The 20,991-nt window shown below is 51.5% G+C and overlaps 1 protein-coding gene across 3 annotated transcripts; it reads right to left on the bottom strand.

Annotated features, from left to right (window-relative positions):
• Positions 1-206: 206 nt before the first annotated feature.
• Positions 207-18,170, bottom strand: zfc3h1 (zinc finger C3H1-type containing). Of its 3 annotated transcripts, XM_082539581.1 has the most exons (36): positions 17,468-18,167; positions 16,212-16,598; positions 15,971-16,060; positions 15,079-15,218; positions 14,571-14,979; positions 14,243-14,454; positions 14,045-14,168; positions 13,877-13,968; positions 13,602-13,793; positions 13,362-13,520; positions 13,071-13,208; positions 12,842-12,960; positions 12,626-12,766; positions 12,371-12,545; positions 12,067-12,195; positions 11,017-11,637; positions 10,828-10,937; positions 10,618-10,749; positions 5,263-5,384; positions 5,082-5,183; positions 4,872-5,003; positions 4,617-4,794; positions 4,357-4,543; positions 4,035-4,223; positions 3,561-3,798; positions 3,366-3,471; positions 2,836-3,034; positions 2,665-2,759; positions 2,478-2,588; positions 2,287-2,391; positions 2,047-2,212; positions 1,798-1,898; positions 1,520-1,621; positions 1,392-1,431; positions 1,237-1,299; positions 207-879 (listed from the first exon to the last, which is right to left on the bottom strand). In XM_082539581.1, the coding sequence occupies exons 1-36, from the start codon at positions 17,991-17,993 to the stop codon at positions 754-756; spliced, it is 6,258 nt and encodes a 2,085-aa protein (XP_082395707.1). In that variant the 5' UTR covers positions 17,994-18,167; the 3' UTR covers positions 207-753. The 3 variants fall into 3 exon arrangements, 2 of the variants coding, with proteins under 2 accessions (XP_082395707.1, XP_082395708.1); XM_082539582.1 differs by lacking the exons at positions 13,602-13,793; positions 13,877-13,968; positions 14,045-14,168; positions 14,243-14,454; positions 14,571-14,979 and having other exon boundaries at positions 17,468-18,170; XR_014277699.1 differs by lacking the exons at positions 207-879; positions 1,237-1,299; positions 1,392-1,431; ... (4 more) ...; positions 2,478-2,588; positions 2,665-2,759 and having other exon boundaries at positions 2,971-3,034; positions 3,125-3,471; positions 17,468-18,165.
• Between the last annotated feature and the right edge of the window lie 2,821 nt (positions 18,171-20,991).

Below are 20,991 nucleotides of genomic sequence, written 5' to 3'. Positions count from 1 at the left end.
CACACTTTGAATTGGGACAGCCGTCGTCGCGTGGCGGTGACGTAACCGCACTTAAAATGCGTACTTCAAGCGTGCGGTCTCTTAATTGGGACACAGCCAGAGAATCACGTCAAATACGACTGATGTGAATGTGTCACTTCCTGGTTGTGACAGGAAGCCGCTGCTGGAGGAAGTGACACGGAGGCAGTGAAGAGGCACACACCCTCTTATTTTAGAAAATAATTTAATAACAGGTGAATGTAAAAAACATCAGTGGCAGGACGCGCATCTCCTCTGCTGCTAATACTCTTTAATCAGCTGATTGACAAAACAAAAGCACATTGCACATGAGTCTCAGAGGGGCGTGGCCAACAGCGGCGGTGGTCGGTCCAGTCTCTGCATCCGCTCCCTTTCTCGCCGCGTCGCCTCAGTAACACTCAGTTTGTTTAACTAAAGAGTCCACAGACAGGCGACGGCGGCGTCCTCTTGACACACACACACAGGCGCCAAACACACCCTCAGCACCCCCCTCCCCCCGCCGGGTAAATGAGATATAAAAGGGAGGGAAATGACTCCAACTGAAAAGTGAGGAACTAAAGAAAGGTGATGAAGAGTGAGGGCGGCACTCAGCTCTCGATACTTACACTCACACCGACGCGCTCCCGGAGGGGGCGTGGCTTCAGCGGCCGGGGAGGGGGACGTCTGGCTTACCTCGTCTGCTCTCACTCAGTCACCTACAGCCTCTCATTATTGATCTATTATTGATCAGTCTGATCAGCCGTCCTCGCCGAGCGATGGGCCGACGCCCCCGCTCACGCTCACCCCCGCCCGCTGACAGCAGTCCCACAGCCGCCGAAGGCGCTCCGAGGCCCCGCCGTCCGCTGCCTCCAGCAGCAGACGCTACAAGGGTGTGGGGGGGACAAAGGGAGGGATAAACAAAGGTTGGGAGGGGGGGGGGGGGGCATGCGGGAGGGGGACGGAGGGCAGGTGAACATGCTGTATACAGGTGAGTCAAACTGTTTATAGTCACATGGTCATAGAATACGAGGCAGTACAAGCCAATCAGCATGGGCCGACGCCCTATCTGAACAGCTGATCTCAGATCTACTACAGGGCCACACACTCTGACCAATCAGATTCCAGCATTTCTTTTCCCAGTCCAAGTTTTTAGGACCCCCCCCCCCTTCAGATCTGAGAGCAGCTGTCCAATCACAGCTTGTCTAATGTGATGTCATTATCTGTGTGTGTGTATATTACATGTTTCCACAGGGCTGCGCTCAGTGGGAGGTTCTGCAGGGCCTGCTGGAACATGTGACGCACCTGAAACACAACAAGGGGGCGGAGACAAACACCACTGAGTGCTCAGCTAGACTCCACCCTCTTTTCTTGATTTGATTCAGTCTCAGACTCACCTCAGCTCGCTCCTTTAGCTCCTCCTCCACAGCAATTGCTCTATGAACATACGCACACACACACACACACAATCAGGACGCAGTAATCATTGATCACTGATCTGGCGGGACTGTCGACACGCACTCACATTTTCCAGCTGCTCAGACACTTGGGGGTGTTACCGCTCAGCATCCGGGCCTGGAACTTCAGGTGCTCCACGTTCCCATCCAGCCACTCCTGGTGCAGCAACCTGAGCAGACACACAGCAGTGACATCGCTGATGTGGGCAGAGCTAAACTGTCCCTGCGGTCGGATGATTTAAATCCAACGACAAACAGGAAGTAGATGTATTTTCCATCTCATTACTGGAGTCAAATCACTGACAAGTGGCATTAAGCTCCACCCAGTCCTCCTCCAAGTGTGTACCTGAGGCCCAGCTCAGTGTTATTGGGCATAGTGTAGCACAGTCTCTCCAGAACCAGTGCATGCTGGGATGGCGGCAGGCAGCTCAGGTAAAGCGCGACCACCTGCAGAGGGAGACATGACATCAGCAGACTACAACTACAGACCTGCCGCTGAGCAAGGCAGCGAGCGCTCACATCTGTGTGACGACGGCACGGAGTCGTGACATCACGCAGGTGAAGATGGCGTGTGGCAGCAGACTCGACCTCTGACCTTGTTGTGGAAGCGGTAGCAGCTCCAGAACTCTGCGGCGTTGAAGGGGAGCTCGAGTCTTGAGGGGGTGGTGCTGAGGCAGCGCTGGACCAGGTCTGAGAACGTCCTGGACTGTGAGGCGGCGGTGGCGGCGCGGGCCTGCGGGCTGCAGCTGAACGTCAGGTAACTGCAGAGAGAGGGAAACTGTGAGCAGCGGGCGCGTGCGGTCGAGGAGGAAGTACCTGTGGCAGGTGAACTCACTCCATCCACAGCCTGTGAAGCTCCTCCAGCTGGGTGACCGCCCCCAGTGCGCGCTCAAACGCCTCTGCCGCGTCCTCCACCGAGCCGTGCAGCCACTGCCACCGACTACAACGACAGTGAGCACGTTAACCCTACTGCGCCCGCTTTCATCATCACCGCAGGACGCCATTTATGAAACCTTAAACACCAACCAGTGAATGAGGTGGAGGAAGCTCATCTGCTGGCTCAGCCGCTTCTGCAGCTCCTTCTTGATGACGGGACCTCCCAGCAGCTCGGAGGAAGAGGAGAAGCCCAGGATGTGCCTGAGGGAGGAAGAACAGAGCGCCATCAGCTGTCCGTGCGGACTACAGCTGGGAAGACGGAGGCGTCGGGACGTACCGCAGCACATCTACGGGCGTCCTCGGACTCTGCTCGTCCTCGCAAAGCGACAGCACGAAGCCTCTGAACAGCGGCGTGATGGCGCCCGCCTCCTCCTGTGGACACAGAGACTGTTCTTAGCGTCGAGAGGCGGAGCTTAAACTTTATTCACAGACTCACGGTCGAGCTCACCTGAGCCATGAGGAACTTGCAGCAGTGGTAGAAGACCTCGGCGTTGTGGGGGCATTCGGCCAGAGCGTGGAGCCACATGCTGACCGCCCGGTCGCCGCTCCCGCCGTGCAGGTGGAGGTCGGCCACAGCGTCTCGCAGAACGCACGACTCGGGACAGAACTCGAGCAGCGACTCGCACAGCGCGACGCCCTCGCTGTACCTGCGCACACACACAGCGAGGCGCTTCATAGACCACGATGTCACCGAGCACAAACAGATTTGACCTTTGACTTCACAGCTGTTCACAAACCTGACACGATGACATCACACGAGAGAACAAACATGGCGCACTCCGCACTGACCTCACAGGTGACCTCGCGTCACCACACCTGCTCCTCTGGTCAGGTACGGTGCGGCTCACTAACCGTGTGGCGAGCGTGACGAGGTCAACCGACCAATCACAGAGTCAGAGCGGTCTGAGGTGGGCGGGGCTCTGATTACTCGAATGTTCATCCCGCTTCCTCACAGTGTGATGTCAGCAGCGAGCTCACCTTTGTAGCAACTTGTAGAGGAAGATGAGGTTGGTGTGCAGAGGAAGGCAGGCCAGCGTCCTCTCGCTGTCAGATGCGTGGTCGTCGCTGCACTGACGGACGCCATCTGAGAGGAAACAGTCACACAGGAAGTGGAAACCAGTTAAGCTTAGGGAGACAAGAACCTCGCGTGTCTGCTGGGTCGCAATGCCATACCTTGGAAGAGAGCGATGAGGATGTCGGCAGGCGTGCTGATGTCCTGCGGCGTCCTCCATGGCAGCAGGAACGGCTCCCTGCTGACTACACGGGACGGGCCGGACTCCGCGGGGTCATACAGGCACGCCGGCAGTCGGTCGAACTCCGTCAGGTGGATGTAGGAGAGCCAGAGCAGCGCCCGGTCGGCGGCCATCAGGTGGTCGGCGATGCTCCGGTCCTGAGGTGACTTCAGAGCGTTCTGAGAGGAGAAATCCAGACAGCAGATGTCACGTCACATTAGTCCCGCCCTCTGGAATACAGGTGACAGCCAGTCATGTGGCCCCCAACATGGCTGCACACTGACGTAAACAGCTGTGTTTGTTGTTTGTTTTTTTAGGAACCTGATTCTTTAAACTCTGTGAAAAATGTTCGTCCCACTCTGACGTTACGTTTGTGGTGCACAGCGTGAGGCAGGTGCCCGAGGTCGCGGCTCACCTGCAGGACGGCGAGCGCGCTCTCCAGCCGGCCCGTGAACAGGCTCAGCTGGACTCTGTAGAGCAGCGCCTCCATCAGCTCGAAGGACAGCATCTCTGTGACTCCAGACGACGCCTCGGCGAGGAGGAACTGCAGCAGACGCTCGCACACGTAGTCTTTCCCTTCAAATGAGCTCTCCAGGTTCAGGTACTGAGCAGCAGAGGTCAGAGGTCATTATGACATTTACCTGATAAACAACGCTAAAACCACCAACGCGCCACTGTTAGCCCGCTGAGCTGTGCGGTGAGCTAGCGGCTCCTGCGAGCAAACCACGCTCACTTACGTTCCACCACACTCTGTAGTCAGGGGCGTGCTCCACCGCCATCTCGCACATCTCCTGCACCTCCTCCCGGCTGCCCCGCCTGGAGAACAAGGACAGGTAATGGCTCCACACCTCGGGATTATCGCAGTTGCTCTCCAAAGCGCGTGACAGCGTGTTCAGGGCGGCTTCCAAACACTCTGCCGCAGAGCTGCAGGGGACAGATTCAAGGTTAAAGGGGGTGGAGCTCCGCAGCACAGACCTTGAGGTAGGCGGGGACTTACGTCTCGCTCTGACTGAGGTATTTGAAGGCGAGCTTGATCCACAGCTGAGTGTCTCGGGGGCTCTCCAGGACGCTGGCCTCCAGGTTGGCGATGTCGTCCGTCTCACTGATGAAGTAGCGTTTGTCCTCCGAGGTGACGCACGCGTCCAGAGCAGAGAGGCCGGCGTGAGCGCCGCTGTCTGCACGCACACAGACACACGTGAGCTCACTCAGACCTGCCACGGAGGAAACGACGAAATCCTCCCCGTTCACTAACCTCTGCCAGGTGTCACGTGACCGGCCGCCATCCCCTCGTCGCCGCTGCCGTCGTCCTCGGGACTGAGGTCACTTTGCGTCGATGGCTTCGGCCTCCACCTCCTCGCATCCTTGTAGGTGGTGTAGGGCGGGACTGAAGATGGAGGGGACAGGTGAGAAGCACGGAAGCGGCTGGAGCAGTGGGCGTAACGTTACGGGAATGCTGACCTACCGTGGCGCTTGCTTTCGTTGACTTTGCTGACGAGGAGGACGGCCTTCTGGTCGACGCCCATGCGGTCCTTGTTAGAGCCGAACAGCCTCTTCATGTACTTCTCTGCAAACAAACACAAACACCTGAGCTTCCACGTGACACACCTGCCGACCACCAGACCGAGGCTTCGCACCCACCGCACCTGTGGCGGCGCACACGTCCTCGTCCGAGCTGCCGTCGGAGCAGCCGATCAGCGACAGGTCGTAGGACAGGATGTCCTGGAAGAGCTGGTTCCCGCTCAGAGTGCAGTTCCTCATGTGCTGCCTGCGGCGCAGAGGGACAAACATTAAACAGGAAGAGCTACAGACTCAGGCGGGTAACATTATCGTCACGGTAACAGGGCGACACATCACGCAAACGTGCCGCTGCGTTGTTTTACTTTGTGGTGTGACGTCCACCAGCGATCAGCGGGGTGTGTGCACACTCAGCGGTCAGGCTCAGGAATATAACCCGCACGTGAGGTTTCACAAAGACATGCAGTGATTCTAGTTGCTCCGTGTTGCTGGTTAACCAGCTTTTATCCGACTGTTCAAACTTTAAACTGTTCTTCTCTCTCTGCTGATGCCGGCTATATCTTTTGGTGCTCATAACTTTCACACTAGGGCTGGGCCATATTATACCGTTCACGGTAATACCGGTATAATGTTAGGCAACGATAGGAAAATGAAATATCGCGATAGAATGAGTAAAACGCGCATGCGCAGTGCCTTTGTTTTCATACGCACATGGCCGATTGTTGAGTGAAACAGATGAACCAGAACTGGTTTGTAAAAACTAACCCAACTTCAGTGATGTGGAACTGGTTTGGTGTTTGTCCGTCAGATACACGACAAAGCACATTTTTTTGCAGAACATGCAAGCGGCCGTCGTTATTGTCATATTTGTCTGACTAAGATGCTCTTAAATCTGGGAGTAATCTGGGTCCTAAACTCCGTATTCTTCAGGTCAAACAACACTGCAGCATCACTGAGAGTTAAAAACTGTCTAAATTCTTTCATCTTTAATAAAACGTTCAGCATTGCTGCTTTACCAGGTGTAACTATAAAGTTTAACTTCCAGGCATCCATGAAAACAAAATTTATTACATTTAACGGAATTAGAAGTTAGCAGGAAGCTAGCGGAAGTTAGCTCGCTAGTTTCGCTAGTTAGCTAAGCATGATATAGCATGTTCTGACTGAGAGATTTCTGAAAAAATTCAAACGTACAGCTCTGCTATCACTTCCAACATAAATGAAGACAGGAAACTAAACAGCAGTGACGTTTGTAGGGTTACTGAAGTTGGGCTAGCTGGTATATAATGATGTGCTACGTGATCGCTAGCGACACAGCTATGTTAGCATAACATAAACAGTGAAGCTGGAGGACGAACACTAACACTTTTCCACTTATAAAAGTTAACGTGAAGGTTCCTGATGGTTAGAGACAAATGCAATCGCATGGCAGGATGCTGTAAACGGACCAAACTTCAGTCAGGAGAACAACTGAGATAATCCATCCACAATATGAGGTTAGTCATTAATATACTGCAACAACATGGGAATAGAGCAGCTGCCAGAGGATTCAACACTAATGAATCAATGGTACAGAAGTGGAGGAAGCAAGAAGAATGAGTTTAATAAAGTTTGATTTATCTGACTGCTTTGTTTCGCTTAATGTGCCTTACAGTGGGGCAAAAAAGTATTTAGTCAGCCACCGATTGTGCAAGTTCCCCCACTTAAAATGATGACAGAGGTCAGTAATTTGCACCAGAGGTACACTTCAACTGTGAGAGACAGAATGTGAAAAGAAAAATCCATGAATCCACATGGTAGGATTTGTAAAGAATTTATTCGTAAATCAGGGTGGAAAATAAGTATTTGGTCACCTCAAACAAGGAAAATCTCTGGCTCTCACAGACCTGTAACGTCTTCTGTAAGAAGCTTTTCTGTCCCCCACTCGTTACCTGTATGAATGGCACCTGTTTGAACTCATCATCTGTATAAAAGACACCTGTCCACAGCCTCAAACAGTCAGACTCCAAACTCCGCCATGGCCAAGACCAAAGAGCTTTCGAAGGACACCAGGAAAAGTATTGTAGACCTGCACCAGACTGGGAAGAGTGAATCTACCCGTGATCTCATCCCGTGGGGTCAAAATGATCATGAGAACGGTGAGTGGCCTAGCCAGTCTCCAGACCTCAACCCCATAGAAAATCTGTGGCGGGAGTTGAAAGTCCGTGTTGCTCGGCGACAGCCCCAAAACATCACTGCTCTCGAGAAGATCTGCATGGAGGAATGGGCCAAAATACCAGCTACTGTGTGTGCAAACCTGGTAAAGACCTATAGTAAACGTTTGACCTCTGTTATTGCCAACAAAGGTTATGTTACAAAGTATTGAGTTGTATTTTTGTTATTGACCAAATACTTATTTTCCACCCTGATTTACCAATAAATTCTTTACAAATCCTACCATGTGGATTCATGGATTTTTTTTTCACATTCTGTCTCTCACAGTTGAAGTGTACCTCTGGTGCAAATTACTGACCTCTGTCATCATTTTAAGTGGGGGAACTTGCACAATCGGTGGCTGACTAAATACTTTTTTGCCCCACTGTATAATCCCGTGCACCTTATGGTCCGAAAAATGCGTACTGCACACTGCAGTTTAATGTTGCAAAGCACCTCTTTTTAACTTCAGTGGATATTATACATGGTTATGCTCAGGATATGTCAGCCCATTTCTACTGGAAATGCCTTTTGGTTAAACTTTCAGCAAGGAATTTGCATTTGCACTGTTAAATTTTTATAAAGCTTTAATGTACATAAAAACCAGCTTCTTGTTTAAGTGAAAATAAATGGAAGGTTTTCTTTTTGCACTAGTAATGTTGTGGAGTTGTATTTTGTCTCGCATCAATTATATCGTCAGTTATATCGTTATCGCAAATTTTCAAATATATATCGTGATAAATATTTTTGGCCATATCGCCCTGATCTATTTCACACTTTTTAAAATATTAAGATTTCTATGCCGTTCTTTGGCCCATTAAAATGAATGAACAAGCGTAGAGCTGGGCGATAGAACGATGACGATATGTATCACGAAATAACTTTTTCTTGATAGAAAAATTAAACTATTGCGATAGACCTCGCCGCTCTTGTCCTCTTAAAAAAAAAAAAAAAAGTGCCAAGCCGCACGTGTGTATTTGTTTTGGGAAGCAGCCAGCCGCCGTGCCGCCGGGTAATGGAGGAAATGAGTGTGCCGACTAGAGAAACATCAACCGAGAGCGTGACCGAAGGTTACCGAAGAGAAAACAGATGATGGTTCCAACGCCGGAGAGACTGTCGAACGGAAGAGCCACAGAAGCTCCGTAGTGTGAAGGTATTTCTGCTATTTCAAGACTGACAAAAACAAAGCAGCCACTGTAAATGTGCCGAAAGCAAGTCTGGAAATACGATAAAGCGGTGCAGCTCAGTCTCTGACTGGAAGCGCTGATTCATCATTCGGCTTTTGTCAGACTAAAGTAACTGTTACAGCTGTTTGAAAAGCTAAGCTATACAACAAGGAGAGATTGAGAATTTCCTTTTAGTTCTCAGTTTATTTGATATTGACAAAAGTTAGTCAGTTTTGTCTGTTCTTCTGTAAAACAAACTAAGATTTATTTTTAGAATTAATATTTTGTTTCTAAGTGGAATTGACAATTTAGTCTGTTTCGTTTGTTCTATTTTGAAACTTAAACGCTTTAGCGGCTGCCTTTTGTGTAGTTTGCAATATTTGCCTTTATTTATCTGAAAAAGTCTCATGTTCCTTAAGTACATCTACCCTGTTGAACTTATTATGGGAAATAAATATTTAAATAAAAACAAGCTGCTGATTATTTCACATTTTACTTGTGAGCAACGGCACATTTAAATCTTACAAATATAGTTATTTGGCTGATATCGTGATAGATATCGTTATCGCCTGAAATGAAAAACACATATCGTGATATGAAAAAAACCGCCCAGCTCTAAACAAGCTCAGTGCGATGAGCAGCGGTTCTCAGAGCAGGAGGCCCGGGTTTGAATCTCGCCCGTGGAAACATGTTTCACGAGACAGCTCAGGGAATCGTCTTGTATTTCTGCTAATTCATTACAATTCTGCAATTTTTATGATTTCAGCAGCTTTTCTAATGTGTACTTCAGCTTCTTCAGCTTTTCAGCAGATTCCACTACACGGCATTCACACCGCACTTTCGCAGGAAATGCAACTTTTTCTAGTTTATGTCTGTGAGCACAAAGCTGACACTGGGAGACTTTGTGTCAAAGTAACTGAGGATAAAAACATGAAGCAGACTTTCCTCACTGCAAAAAACTCAAAATCTTACCAAGTATATTTGTCTTATTTCTAGTCAAAATTATCTCATTACACTTAAAATAAGACACAATCAGCTACAGGGCAACATTTCAGTAAGCTAAAGGAACTTGTTTCAAGACAGTGAATCTTGAAACTAGAGAAAAACTAGAGATTTTTCACTTGTTCCACTGGCAGATTTTTTCACTTAATACAAGATATTTTAGCTTAAAATAAGTGAAAAAATCTGCCAGTGGAACAAGTGAAAAATCTCTAGTTTTTCTCTAGTTTCAAGATTCACTGTCTTGAAACAAGTTCCTTTAGCTTACTGAAATGTTGCCCTGTAGCTGATTGTGTCTTATTTTAAGTGTAATGAGATAATTTTGACTAGAAATAAGACAAATATACTTGGTAAGAGTTTGAGTTTTTGCAGGCCTGCCTTTTTATAGCAGATAACCTTAAACATATTCTGCAGTCGATCAAACACTGAAGAAAACCATAAATCAACATGTGAACGTTACCTGAGGTTTGATTACAGAAGCTGAGCGATCGTTTAGGTTTAAATTTCTTCAGTTTGAACAGCAGAGATGAGGCTTTGATGTCAAAGTAAAACAGCGAAAGTCATGACGAAGTTCATCAAACGTGAAGCTCAGTTTGATCTGCTTTTGCTGCTGGTTCAGTGAACTTGGGTTAGAATAATGATAATGATGATAATAATGATAATAATAATAGTAATAATAATGATAATAATGGATTGCATTTATACAGCGCTTTTCGGGACCCCTCAAAGCGCTTTACAATGCCACTATTCATTCACTCTCGCATTCACACTGGTGGAGGCAGCTACAGTTGTAGCCACAGCTGCTCTGGGCAGACTGACAGAGGCGAGGCTGCCATATCGCGCCATCGGCCCCTCTGGCGGTTAGAGTGATGCAACCTGCAGCTTCAGGATCTGTGAGCTTTTGGCCTTCAGCCCGACGGCGTGTCTGTGGACGTGCTGTCAGGTGAAAGATCCACGCTCTGTTTTTACATCCTCGTAGCTGCTCTCACTTACTGCTTTAGCTGTTTGTTGAAATATTTCCTGAGCTTTAACCGGAGATACATTTAAATGCAAAAATCGATTCAGGATTTAATGAATTGATATCACGTTATTCAAATAGTTTGTTTTGTTGTTTTACACCCCGCTCACCATCTGCAGCCGTCGTCGTTGCACGTTCCCGTGAGGTCGAAGCGGCAGAAGCACTTCTTTGCTTCGATGGCGTTGCTGTACGTCACCGAGCTCAGAGACAGCTTCTCCTTGGTCCTGTAGTACGGGCTGAACCTGAGCGGGAGGACACAGCTGTGAGCCGACCGCACAGACCACATACGAGCTCTGCTGCTGTCGGTACGACGGAGCTACCTGTAGGACCTGAAGGCCAGCAGAGGGCTGTGGTACGGTCCGAAGGGAAGCGGCCTCAGCTCCAAGCCGCCCGACGAACTCACCGCTGTCTCCACCTCAGCCGGAAACACCTGGATGACCGGACACACAGAGCGTTAGCGTGAAATTCCCCCGAGACCTTCAGCTGCCCCTCTGACAGTCTCCGCTCACCTGTGCGGCGAGGGCGGGGTCCACGTCCTCCCCCAGCACCTGCAGCTCCATCAGCAGCAGATCTCCCAGAGGTGTCTTCTGTCTGTACAGCCGCTGCAGGGCGTCCACGTCCAGCCCCGCGAACATCTCGGCAGGAAGCTCCACGCCTGCCGAGCCACTGGGCAGCGCCTTCACGGGCTTGGCGGCAGTGCCGACGTCTTTGGGCGGAGCCGAGCTCGTGGCGTCCAGGTGGGGTTTGGTGAAGGAGCAGCTGGACTGACGGAAGGAGGAGCGACGGCCGCCTCTGGCCGCAGCAGCGGGCGCAGGTTCTGGTTCGTGATCCTCGGCCTCCGCGGGGTCCTCGCTGTCCAGCGTCAGCTTGTCCTGGGAGAGGTCGTGCAGCGAGGGCTGCGGCGGCGGCTGGACCTGAGGGTCCGGGGGCGTGGCGGATCGCAACGGCGGCTCTACGGGGAGCTCTGGCAGGACGCCTTTGTTTCGCAGCACCTGCGCCTCCTTCAGCTTCTGGATCTTCAGCGCGTACTCGGACTCGAGCTGCTGCAGTCGTTGCTTCTGAGCGATGAGCTCGGCAAAGTGGCGCTCAGAACCGCGGGGCGCTGCGTCACGCCGCGGCAACTTGCTGAGCTGGAAAGGATAACGTTACGCAGGGTAAACACACCTGCACACAGCGGCGCTCCATCAGAGCTTTCTTATAGTTTTATCGGCGGGTGCATGTAACCACCAACGCCTCTGAATCCATGGTTACCGGCGCCGTGAGGAGCTGCGTGAGCGCAAGCGTCCTCTGTAACAGCCCGAGTTCGTTTAGCCAGCGCCTCCCCACTGTGGGTCCCACCCTGATCCTTGCCTCAGCTGTTCATTAGCTGACTGGATGGGTAATTAGCTTTATTAGCTAACCAGCCAGCTAACTACAGCTAACTGCCTCACCTGTAAGTTTCAACAGCAATTCTTCATGCAACTGTTTTTTCAGAATAAAAGCCTCTCTGGCTGAGTGTTTCTCTGCTGAGGAGACAAACACACAACCTGCAGGTTCCACAGAGAAACAGGAAGACTCACCGCGGGCCGGCTGGAGTCCGCTCGCCGTTTGGGCGCCCTGCCGGCGGCCAGGTGAGCCTGCACCAGCTCCTGCTCCAACCGCACCGCCACCGTCTTCTTCACGGAGACCCGCTGCTCCACCCGGTGGACCTGCAGAGGACGTGGAGGCGGTCAAACGACACCAAACAAAGAGACTTCACAGCAGCCAGGAGGAGTCTGAGCTTCATGTCCTGCATCTGAGTGCCGCCGTGCTGACGCCACACTGGGGTCGTGTAGATTTGAGAGAAACACCCAACAGCGAGTTGGGGCGGTAAAGTTGGCGTACCTGCTCGCGCAACTTCCTGAGGAGCGTCTTGTTGGCGCCGACGATCCTCTCCGACGCCTGCAGCTGCTCCCTCAGTTTGGCCACTTTGGCCTCGGCGGCCTTCAGCGACTCGTTCTTCTTCAGCTCCTGCTGCAGCAGGTGTCGCAGCACGGCCTCGTCTCTCTGCAGCAGCTCCCTGAGGGCAGCAGACTCCCACAGTCAAAGCGGCGCCACCGAAAACCTCACACCAGCTCCAGGTGTGTTTTAAGATCTCACCTGTGTTTGCTGAGCTTCAGCTCGGCCTCGCTCAGCTTCAGCTCCACCGCTGGCTTCAGGGAGGAGTCGATGGAGTCTGCAGTGGCGGGCGAGGCGGAGCCACGAGGGCTCTGTTCCTTCATCATCCTCTGCCTCTCCCTGCTGTGAGCGTGCACACCCACAGAGTTAGTAAAAGTCTTTGTGTGTGTGTGTGTTTGAGAGAGGTCACGTGGGTACCTGGCGATCTCCTCTTTGAGTAGGCGGTACTCGGCCTTCTTGGCGTCAGGCAGAGCCTCTGGCGTTCGGACCGGGTTGTTCTCCTTCTCAGAGGCCGACGCTCCTTTTGGCTTCGCCGCCTGAGAAATAAGAAGTTCAGAGTCGTGACATCATCACGCAACGCCGCAGACACATTCCGGCTGCACAACGATCGTCGTCGTGCCCGGACGGTTCAGGTGAACGCACTCACCTCCACCGTCCTTCGGGCCTCTTTGATCATGAACTCCAGGCCGCCAAACACCGCCTGCGATGAGCTGCAGGCGTCCATGTCCGAGTCGCTGTCGTCAGAGTCGTTGAGAGAAACCACCACCGTCTTATGTCTGGGCAGCTGGACAGACAGGTGAGGGGCAGACAGGTGAGGGGCAGACAGGTGAGGGGCAGACAGGTGAGGGGCAGACAGGTGAGGGGCAGACAGGTGAGGGGCAGTTTCAGGCTCCATGTTTGTTTCTAAATAAGGAGCGGTGTGCAGCGAGCCTCTTACCACAAGCGGTGCTCTGGCAGCGAGGTGTGCTCTGGCGGCCTTGTTTGGGCGGGGCTGAGGCACCGTGTTCAGACTGACCGTGCTCAGGTTTCCTCTGGGTGGAGGCTGAAGGTCTGCAGGGGGAGGCCCACCTGGAGAAGGAGGAGCGCTGGAGCTCTTCTGCAGAGAGAAAATCATCATCATCATCATCATCATCATCAGCACAATCTAAACATGACATCATCACGTGACGCCGCGGACCTCTGAGACCACCACCCTCTTGTTGGCCATAGACATCAGGCAGGTCTCCCTGAGGAGCATCTCCTCCTCCTCCTCTTCATCAGCAAATGGAGGTTTTGGGGGGGGCTCCAGCTCATCTGGGGGAGGGGGGAGGGGAGGAGGTGGGGGAGGAATGGCGGAGAGCAGTGGGGGGAGGAAGGGCTGCGAGAATTCCTGAGGGGTGGAAAGAAAAAAAAAACCAGACATCAGCGAGCTCCTCGGAAGGTAACCGTGGTGATGAGGAGGAGGGGGCGTACCATTCCGAAAGGAACGGGGTCGGCGCCGTACAGGTGAGGGATGCACGCCGCCTCCTCCACAGACAGCAGGTTGCTGTGCGTTGGCGACGGGACTGAAACGCAGACAAACCAGTTTAAACGGGAAACAGGAAGCGAAAGGTGCGTCAGGTGCACCTCCTGCCCCCTTACCTGGCGAGCCCGTCTCACTGTCCGTGTCCATCGCCACCTCGTCGTAGTTGTCGTACTGGTAGAGGTTCCCCGAGGTGTCCAGGCCCGGCTTGCCTGCAGACTTGCGGTGGTCCCGGTCCCTGGACTGAGCAGACACAGGTGAGTCAGCACAGGTGAGAGTCAGGTGACCACACTGGGCGTGCGCACACGGCACCTTACCTTGCTGCGCGTCCTCTTCCTCCCACCCACCAGTTTCATGAAGCGGTTATATTGTTCGTCCTGGTTGGACAGGTCGCGGATTCGCCGGATCTCGTCCTCCCGCTTGCGGCGCTCCTCCTCCTCCTGCCGTCGCTTCTCCTCCTGCTCCCTCTGCTGCTGCAGCTTCCACGTCCTCACCTGCTGCTTCCTGAACGCCTGCTTTGCCACCGAAACTGTGAGACACGTCACACAGGAACACTCAGAGCCAATCAGAGCTGGCCGCTGTTTTTCCGCTTCACTTCTAAGCGTGCTCACATTTAAGGCGGCACAGCCCGCACATCTGTCTCACCTGGGCTGATCTTCTTGGTGATGTGAGCCTTCCCCGGGGGGCGGGCCCTCTCCAGCGGGCCTTTAGGTCCGGCTTTAGGACACGGCTTGAGTCTGTCTCTGTCCTGAGGTCTGGGCCCGGTCTTGTTTCGCTCGCGGTCCCTGTCCTGAGGTTTGGACCTGGTCCTGGTCCTCTCTGTGGCGGCTGCGGCAGTGGAAGCAGACCTGGTGGTGACCCTCTGCCTGGCGGGTGGGGCGGCCCCGGGGCCTGAGCTCTTCTCCTGAGTGGCTTTAGTGATGCGTTCTTTGCTCCGCCTCATCACCTGCTGCTCCTTCTGCTGCCACTTCTTACTGGCCGACTGCAGAGCGAGGAGACGCAGCTGCAGCTCTGACAGCTCCTCCTCCTCCACCACCACCACCTTCTCCGTGGCCTGACCACACACAGAGGAGACGTAACGTGACACAAACCAAACGCCATCGAAGCAAACGGCTGAATCTTTTCCCTGCGGGTAGCAGCTGCACGGCCTCACCTTGTCTGGAGAGTCCTCGCTGGACGCCGACGACTCGCTGGGACACGGCGGCGGCGGTTTCTCCTGCTCCTCCATGATGCACGGGTCACACGGCCTCTCGTCTGCGGGCTCTCCTCCTTCTGCTCGCTGTTCTCCCTCACCTGGACACACATTGCACAGGAAGTGAAAACACAGCGTCTGCTCCTCACTGCACGGTGCTAATCAAACTCTGGTTTGGGGGCCGTGAGGGGACTCTGCAGGGTGGACCGGCGTGCGTTGTCACAGTTTTCACTGCTGCATGAACCGAAGATCCCGGCAACATGACGACCTTCAGTTCCATCGTTAAAAGGCTCATTTTTTAGATTCGTTCTGGCAGAAAGAGGCGAATACCCTGTCATCCTGTTACAGCTGCGGGGAAGAAGGTGGAACTTCCTGTTTAGTGACCCTTTAAAGGACAAACAGCTGAGCTGAGCCTTGCACTGGGCCTCTCACGGTCCTGACACACACCTGGCACCTGGACCGTCAGGGTTCAGACACTGAGGCCGTACCCAGACTGCAGAAGCGTTTGTCACACTCGGGCCGAGACATCCCCAGCTGACCTCCGGAGCACCATCTGGTGTTAGCTAGCTCGTGAGAACTTGAGCTTTTTCTAAGAGCTCGCGCCGTGTGAGCTTGTAATACCTGAAAAATCTCTCTGCCCCATTAAAGTGACAGAACAGCGAAGTGGACAGATCAGCAGGTCACATGTGCGACATCAGCAGAATCCCACAGCGCCCCCTACTGTTGCAGTAATAAGCAATGTGGCAACCAACCCCGGTCCACCCTACAGTGAAACGTCCTTTCAGAGGATCAATCGGAGAGTCTGCTGCATCGGTACGGTGTACACTCGTGCCGGCGGCCTCAGTCTGCTCACCGCCGCTCTCGCGCGTCCCCTCTTCTGCTTCTTTGGCACCTTTTCCTTCCAATTCTGCTCCGTTATCTGTGATTGGCTGATCCCCTTCACCTGTTGACACACAGAACAGGAAGCTGTAGAAACACTTTACACAGCAAACAGGAAGTGATTGGTCCTCAACATGGTTTAAGTCGCCAAACAGGTAAAAAGGGGCGCGTCTACAGCTGCGATGTGAAAGCAAACATTCGGATAACGAACTCACCATCAGGCTTCGCCCACTTCTTCTGCAGCTCGTCCAGGTCGGCCGGCGTGGGGAGTTTCTGACGAAGCGGTTTGATGTTGAAGGCCTGGAACACTTTCTTCCTCTCCAGCTCCGACACCTCGTCCGCGGCTGCTGCCGGACTCAGAGCCAGGCCCGGTTCAGCTTTGGTGTCCGTTAGAGCGGCGGCTACGCACTCCACCACGTCGTCCCTGACTGGTGACGTCCGTGGCTCCAGGGCCATCGTCTCCTCTTTGCGGATGCACTCGAGTTCGATCTGGATCTGTTTGTATTTGGACAGCAGATCCTCGAAGGACTCGTCACCACTGCTCTCCGGCCTGGGAGCGCCGTGAGCCACCTTCCTGAGCCGGTTCCTCCCGAGAGGTTTCTCTGAGGTCTGCGTTAAAGAACGCTGATCAAGAATTACTGACCAACAGGGATCAATACTCATTTCATTTTTAAAGTCATGATTTAAAAGAAAAAATATTAAAAAATAAAATTTTCAAAAAGACTTAAATCTTTGCTACCAACGAAAAGCTTCATTTTTAAGAATGTGTAAAATTAAAAAACGAACAAATTAAGAAATCCTCACAAAAAAAATGTCCATGTAAAAGAAGCAAATTTCTCCTATCATCGGATTATTGATCGCAGATCAAATGGCAGAAAACTCGCAGCCCTCTGAAAACTAATCAAAGCTTTCTCAATTATGGAACTCATGATGTCAGTTCGTCAGCTGAACCTTTGATTATTGGCTTCACATCCAAACATTATTTATTAACGCACTGTGTGTGTGTATTTGTAGTTTGTAGAAGGCTGACCTCTAAGCTGTTTGTTATACACTGCACCATCTTTCATCTGTAACACTAAAACTCCGCTTGTGGGATCAATAAAGTATTGATCTATTGATTTGGGCTTTTCACAGCTGTCTTCAAGATCTTTTCAATATGATCGATCAATCAATACATGAACGAGGAAATAATCGATCACTGATGTAACCGTGTAGCGGATGAATGAGGACAGCTGATGGGGGAGTCGCAACCACACATACGTCATCACAGCGCCGGTTTCGTTTCCTGCTGTCACGCACGCACCTGGTGGAGTGTGAAACGTGAACCAGTCGAAGCCCAGAACACTCACAGATCAATGGGCTGTTCATTAAACCAATATGTAATCAATGAAACCCTGACCGGCTCCTCGCGGGCTGCCTAATTCAATCACCGTCCCGGGGGAGAGGGCACGTGACACAGCAGAAAGGATACGCTTCCTCGCGGGGGAGCTGTGGCTCTCTCCGGGCAGGTACCGTCCGGGAGGCGGCCTGCTGTTGCCCCCGCGGCCGCCCCGGCTCCAGCCCCCGGGGCCTCCGTTCGGCATGCCGCGGTGCCGGAAGCGTCCCAGTGCGCCGTGGCTCCGCTCCCAGAAGCTGGACCGCGGCCCGGGCTCCCCGTGAGAGCCGAGCCCGGGAGGCTGCTGCTGCGGTGGCGGGGAGGGAGGCCGGTCGGGCCCGCTCGGCCCGCACTGCTGCCGGTGGCCGGGCGGGAATGGGCCGTGAGGGCCGAGGCTGTAGGGCATGAGGTGGCGGAAGTCCGGCGGCGGGTGGCCCAAGTGCGGCGGCGCGCCGTGCGGGTGCTTGTGCGGCTTTCGCGGCCGAGGAGGAGCACCGCCACGGGGCCTGCTCCCATCCCCCCGCCGTGGAGGCGCTCTCTCCTCGGTGTCATCATCGCAGATCTCTCCGTCTTCTAGCTCCCCGTCCTCCGCGGGGGATCGGTTCGGAACGTCTACGTCCATGTTGGGGTGACCGTCTGCAGCTCCCTGCTGGGGCCAAACTCAGCGGCGGGACCAGGAGCTCATTCCGCGGCTCTGAAGCAGCTTCGCGGAGGTTCTCTCCGCTCTGACCGTTAGCTCTCTGTTAGCGCTCTGCTAGCTCCGCTGCTACCAACAATCACCGCGATAAAACCCGAGACTTCGCGAGACCGGAAAAAGCACGTAAAAGCAGAGCTGTGGGTTTTTCTCTTCCTCCCGGGAGGCGGGGACTCCGCATGTTGTTCTTACATTATTTATTGTTTTTATTTTGTTGACAGTTTTTGTTTGAGTATGTTTTGTTTTAATTTAATTTTAATTTATTTTGTTTTTTATTGTTTTTATTTTTTAGTTTCTTGTTTTTTATTTGTTTGTTTTCATTTGTTCTTATTTAATGTCATGTTTATTTTGTTTATAGGTTTCGTTTTGTTTCTTTTTTTTTCTTTTTCATTTATTGTTTTAACTGGTAGCAGGCTGCAGTGCTTCCTGTCCGCTCAGGCCTCTGTGTGACATCACTGATGGTTATTCTCTGTTCCCTCAATCAGAATCAGTCTCTGTGTGTTTCTGTTAAAGTGGCCACAGCAAGAAGGCCAGATCTACCACCAGCATATATAATAAAGTGAGAGCAGTGTGTTTTGAAAGGAGAGCTTATATTTATTAATGCGGTGAATGCAGAGGTGAAGCCAGAAGAGGGTGGCGATGAGACACAGTGAGGAGCAGGAGGAAGGTGTAGGAACTGAGCAGAGGAGCAGGAAGGCGAGCAGGAGCAGCAGGTTGAGGAGGACGGAGATCAAGAAGATGAAGGACACAGTGGAGTGGAGCATGAAGTCCTCGTGGGAGGTTCTGTGTGGAGCTGCAGGTGGACACAAGTCAGGAAGATCATTGGAGTCACGTTACTTTAAATCACACAGGTGGCCTCGGTTTCTATTAATCATTTATTATTGATTATTTATTCTGTGAATTAAAATTTCAGTTTTCCATTTTAAGCAGAAGGTGATGCAGCAAACGGTGGATGGTGACTCAGAGTGGTTCTCACAGCTGCTCGATGACCCCAGTTTCCTGAAACAGACATAAGTCACACCTGTAATCGCTCTGTGTCACCTGTCAGTGTGCTGGTGTGGATGTGGACTTTGCAGCTGCAGGTTTTCAGATCCTTTCGAACCTTCCAGAGAGACTATGCTCTTCCTTCTTTGTTCTGACAAAGCTCTGAGAAAGTTTGGTACAGTTTCAGATTTTCAGAGCTTCAGTGGGTGTTAAAAAACATTCACGGTGTTTCCTTTCTGCTCTTGGTGAAGCGTGAGAAAATGCTGATGTGACACGAGGGTAACGTACGAACTCAGGGGGTCAGAGAGCAGTCGGACAGACGAGTGATCCACGTTGTGACCAGGATGTTTCTGTCAGGATGAAAAATTAAACAACTGAAAGCTTCACTGCCAGCCGGAAAGACTTAGTATGACAGGTGAAAACTGATCTGACAGGTTTCCACTGAAGGTGTTTTCTGGGAGCACTGGGATGTTGTTGTTCTGAGGAAAACTCAGGGCAGTTTGTAAATCAAAGCCAGAAGTGTTGTTTTAAATAAATAAATAAATGTTAATAACGTGAGGCCCAGTGGGAGCTTTGGCTTTAACATCACTTGGTTTTCAGAGGAACAAACATTCATGTGTACAGATTTGATTCTGCTGACTGAGCTGCTCTGATGCCAGGTCAGAGACAGACTCTCCAACAAGATGTTCAGAGCGTATGAAGGTGAGGAGGTTCAGTCGGCATCAGTAAACACCAGGTTTAAAATCAGATATATATATTATTATATAGATCCCTTCCCAGACGCCTTAACGCCCACTCACATCCTGGGCCATCTGACCTCAGGAATTCGCATGATAAGGTGGGGCCAGGTTTCACAATGAACTCACCCGAAACTCTGGCTGATTGGGACCCACACCCAGTTTCACACCTTGGCTCAGGCGATTAGAGGATCATCAGGGGTCCTTTTGTCCCTCTGTGGGGGGAAACTCCCACTAGGTTTATATCTGGGACTCTCCACCATTTGACCTTAGAACTGAAGAAGCTTCTCGGATGAGAGGTGAAACGTCTTCAAGCAACTTAAAGAAGTCCAGACGCTTTTCTTTGCAAGCTCCTTTGTCTCTGAGTATTGCACACCTGTGCTTTTGGGCACTCCAGTGATGTTGCAGCTCTGAAATATGGCCAAACTGGTGGCAAGTGGCATCTTGGCAGCTGCACGCTTGACTTTTCTCAGTTCATGGGCAGTTATTTTGCGCCTTGGTTTTTCCACACGCTTCTTGCGACCCTGTTGACTATTTTGAATGAAACGCTTGATTGTTCGATGATCACGCTTCAGAAGCTTTGCAATTTTGAGACTGCTGCATCCCTCTGCAAGATATCTCACTATTTTTGACTTTTCTGAGCCTGTCAAGTCCTTCTTTTGACCCATTTTGCCAAAGGAAAGGACGTTGCCTAATAATTATGCACACCTGATATAGGGTGTTGATGTCATTAGACCACACCCCTTCTCATTACAGAGATGCACATCACCTAATATGCTTAATTGGTAGTAGGCTTTCGAGCCTATACAGCTTGGAGTAAGACAACATGCATGAAGAGGATGATGTGGACAAAATACTCATTTGCCTAATAATTCTGCACTCCCTGTATAAAAGAAAATGTCAATAAAAATACAAAAAAATCAGCTCTGAACTGTTTGCTTTTTATGTTTTGAGTTGTCTTGATTTTCAATTCAATTAAATTCAAAATTTATTTGTATAGCACATTTAAAAACAACAGAGTCGACCAAAGTGCTTCACAATTGGTTAAAAACAAGAGAAAAAAATAGAGAAACAAATACAGGTAAATAAGAAGACAGTAAATTAACAATAAAAACATAAAACAGGCCTGATGGTACTCATACTGAACTCGAATGAAAAGCCAAAGTCAAAAAGAGTTTTAAGACGCGATTTAAAAGACCGAATAG

This window comes from Aulonocara stuartgranti (assembly GCF_965226115.1).
Source record: "Aulonocara stuartgranti genome assembly, chromosome: 7".
NCBI lineage: Eukaryota > Metazoa > Chordata > Actinopteri > Cichliformes > Cichlidae > Aulonocara > Aulonocara stuartgranti.
The sequence above is the reverse complement of the archived record's forward strand: the minus strand, read 5'-3'. Positions and strand labels throughout refer to the sequence as shown.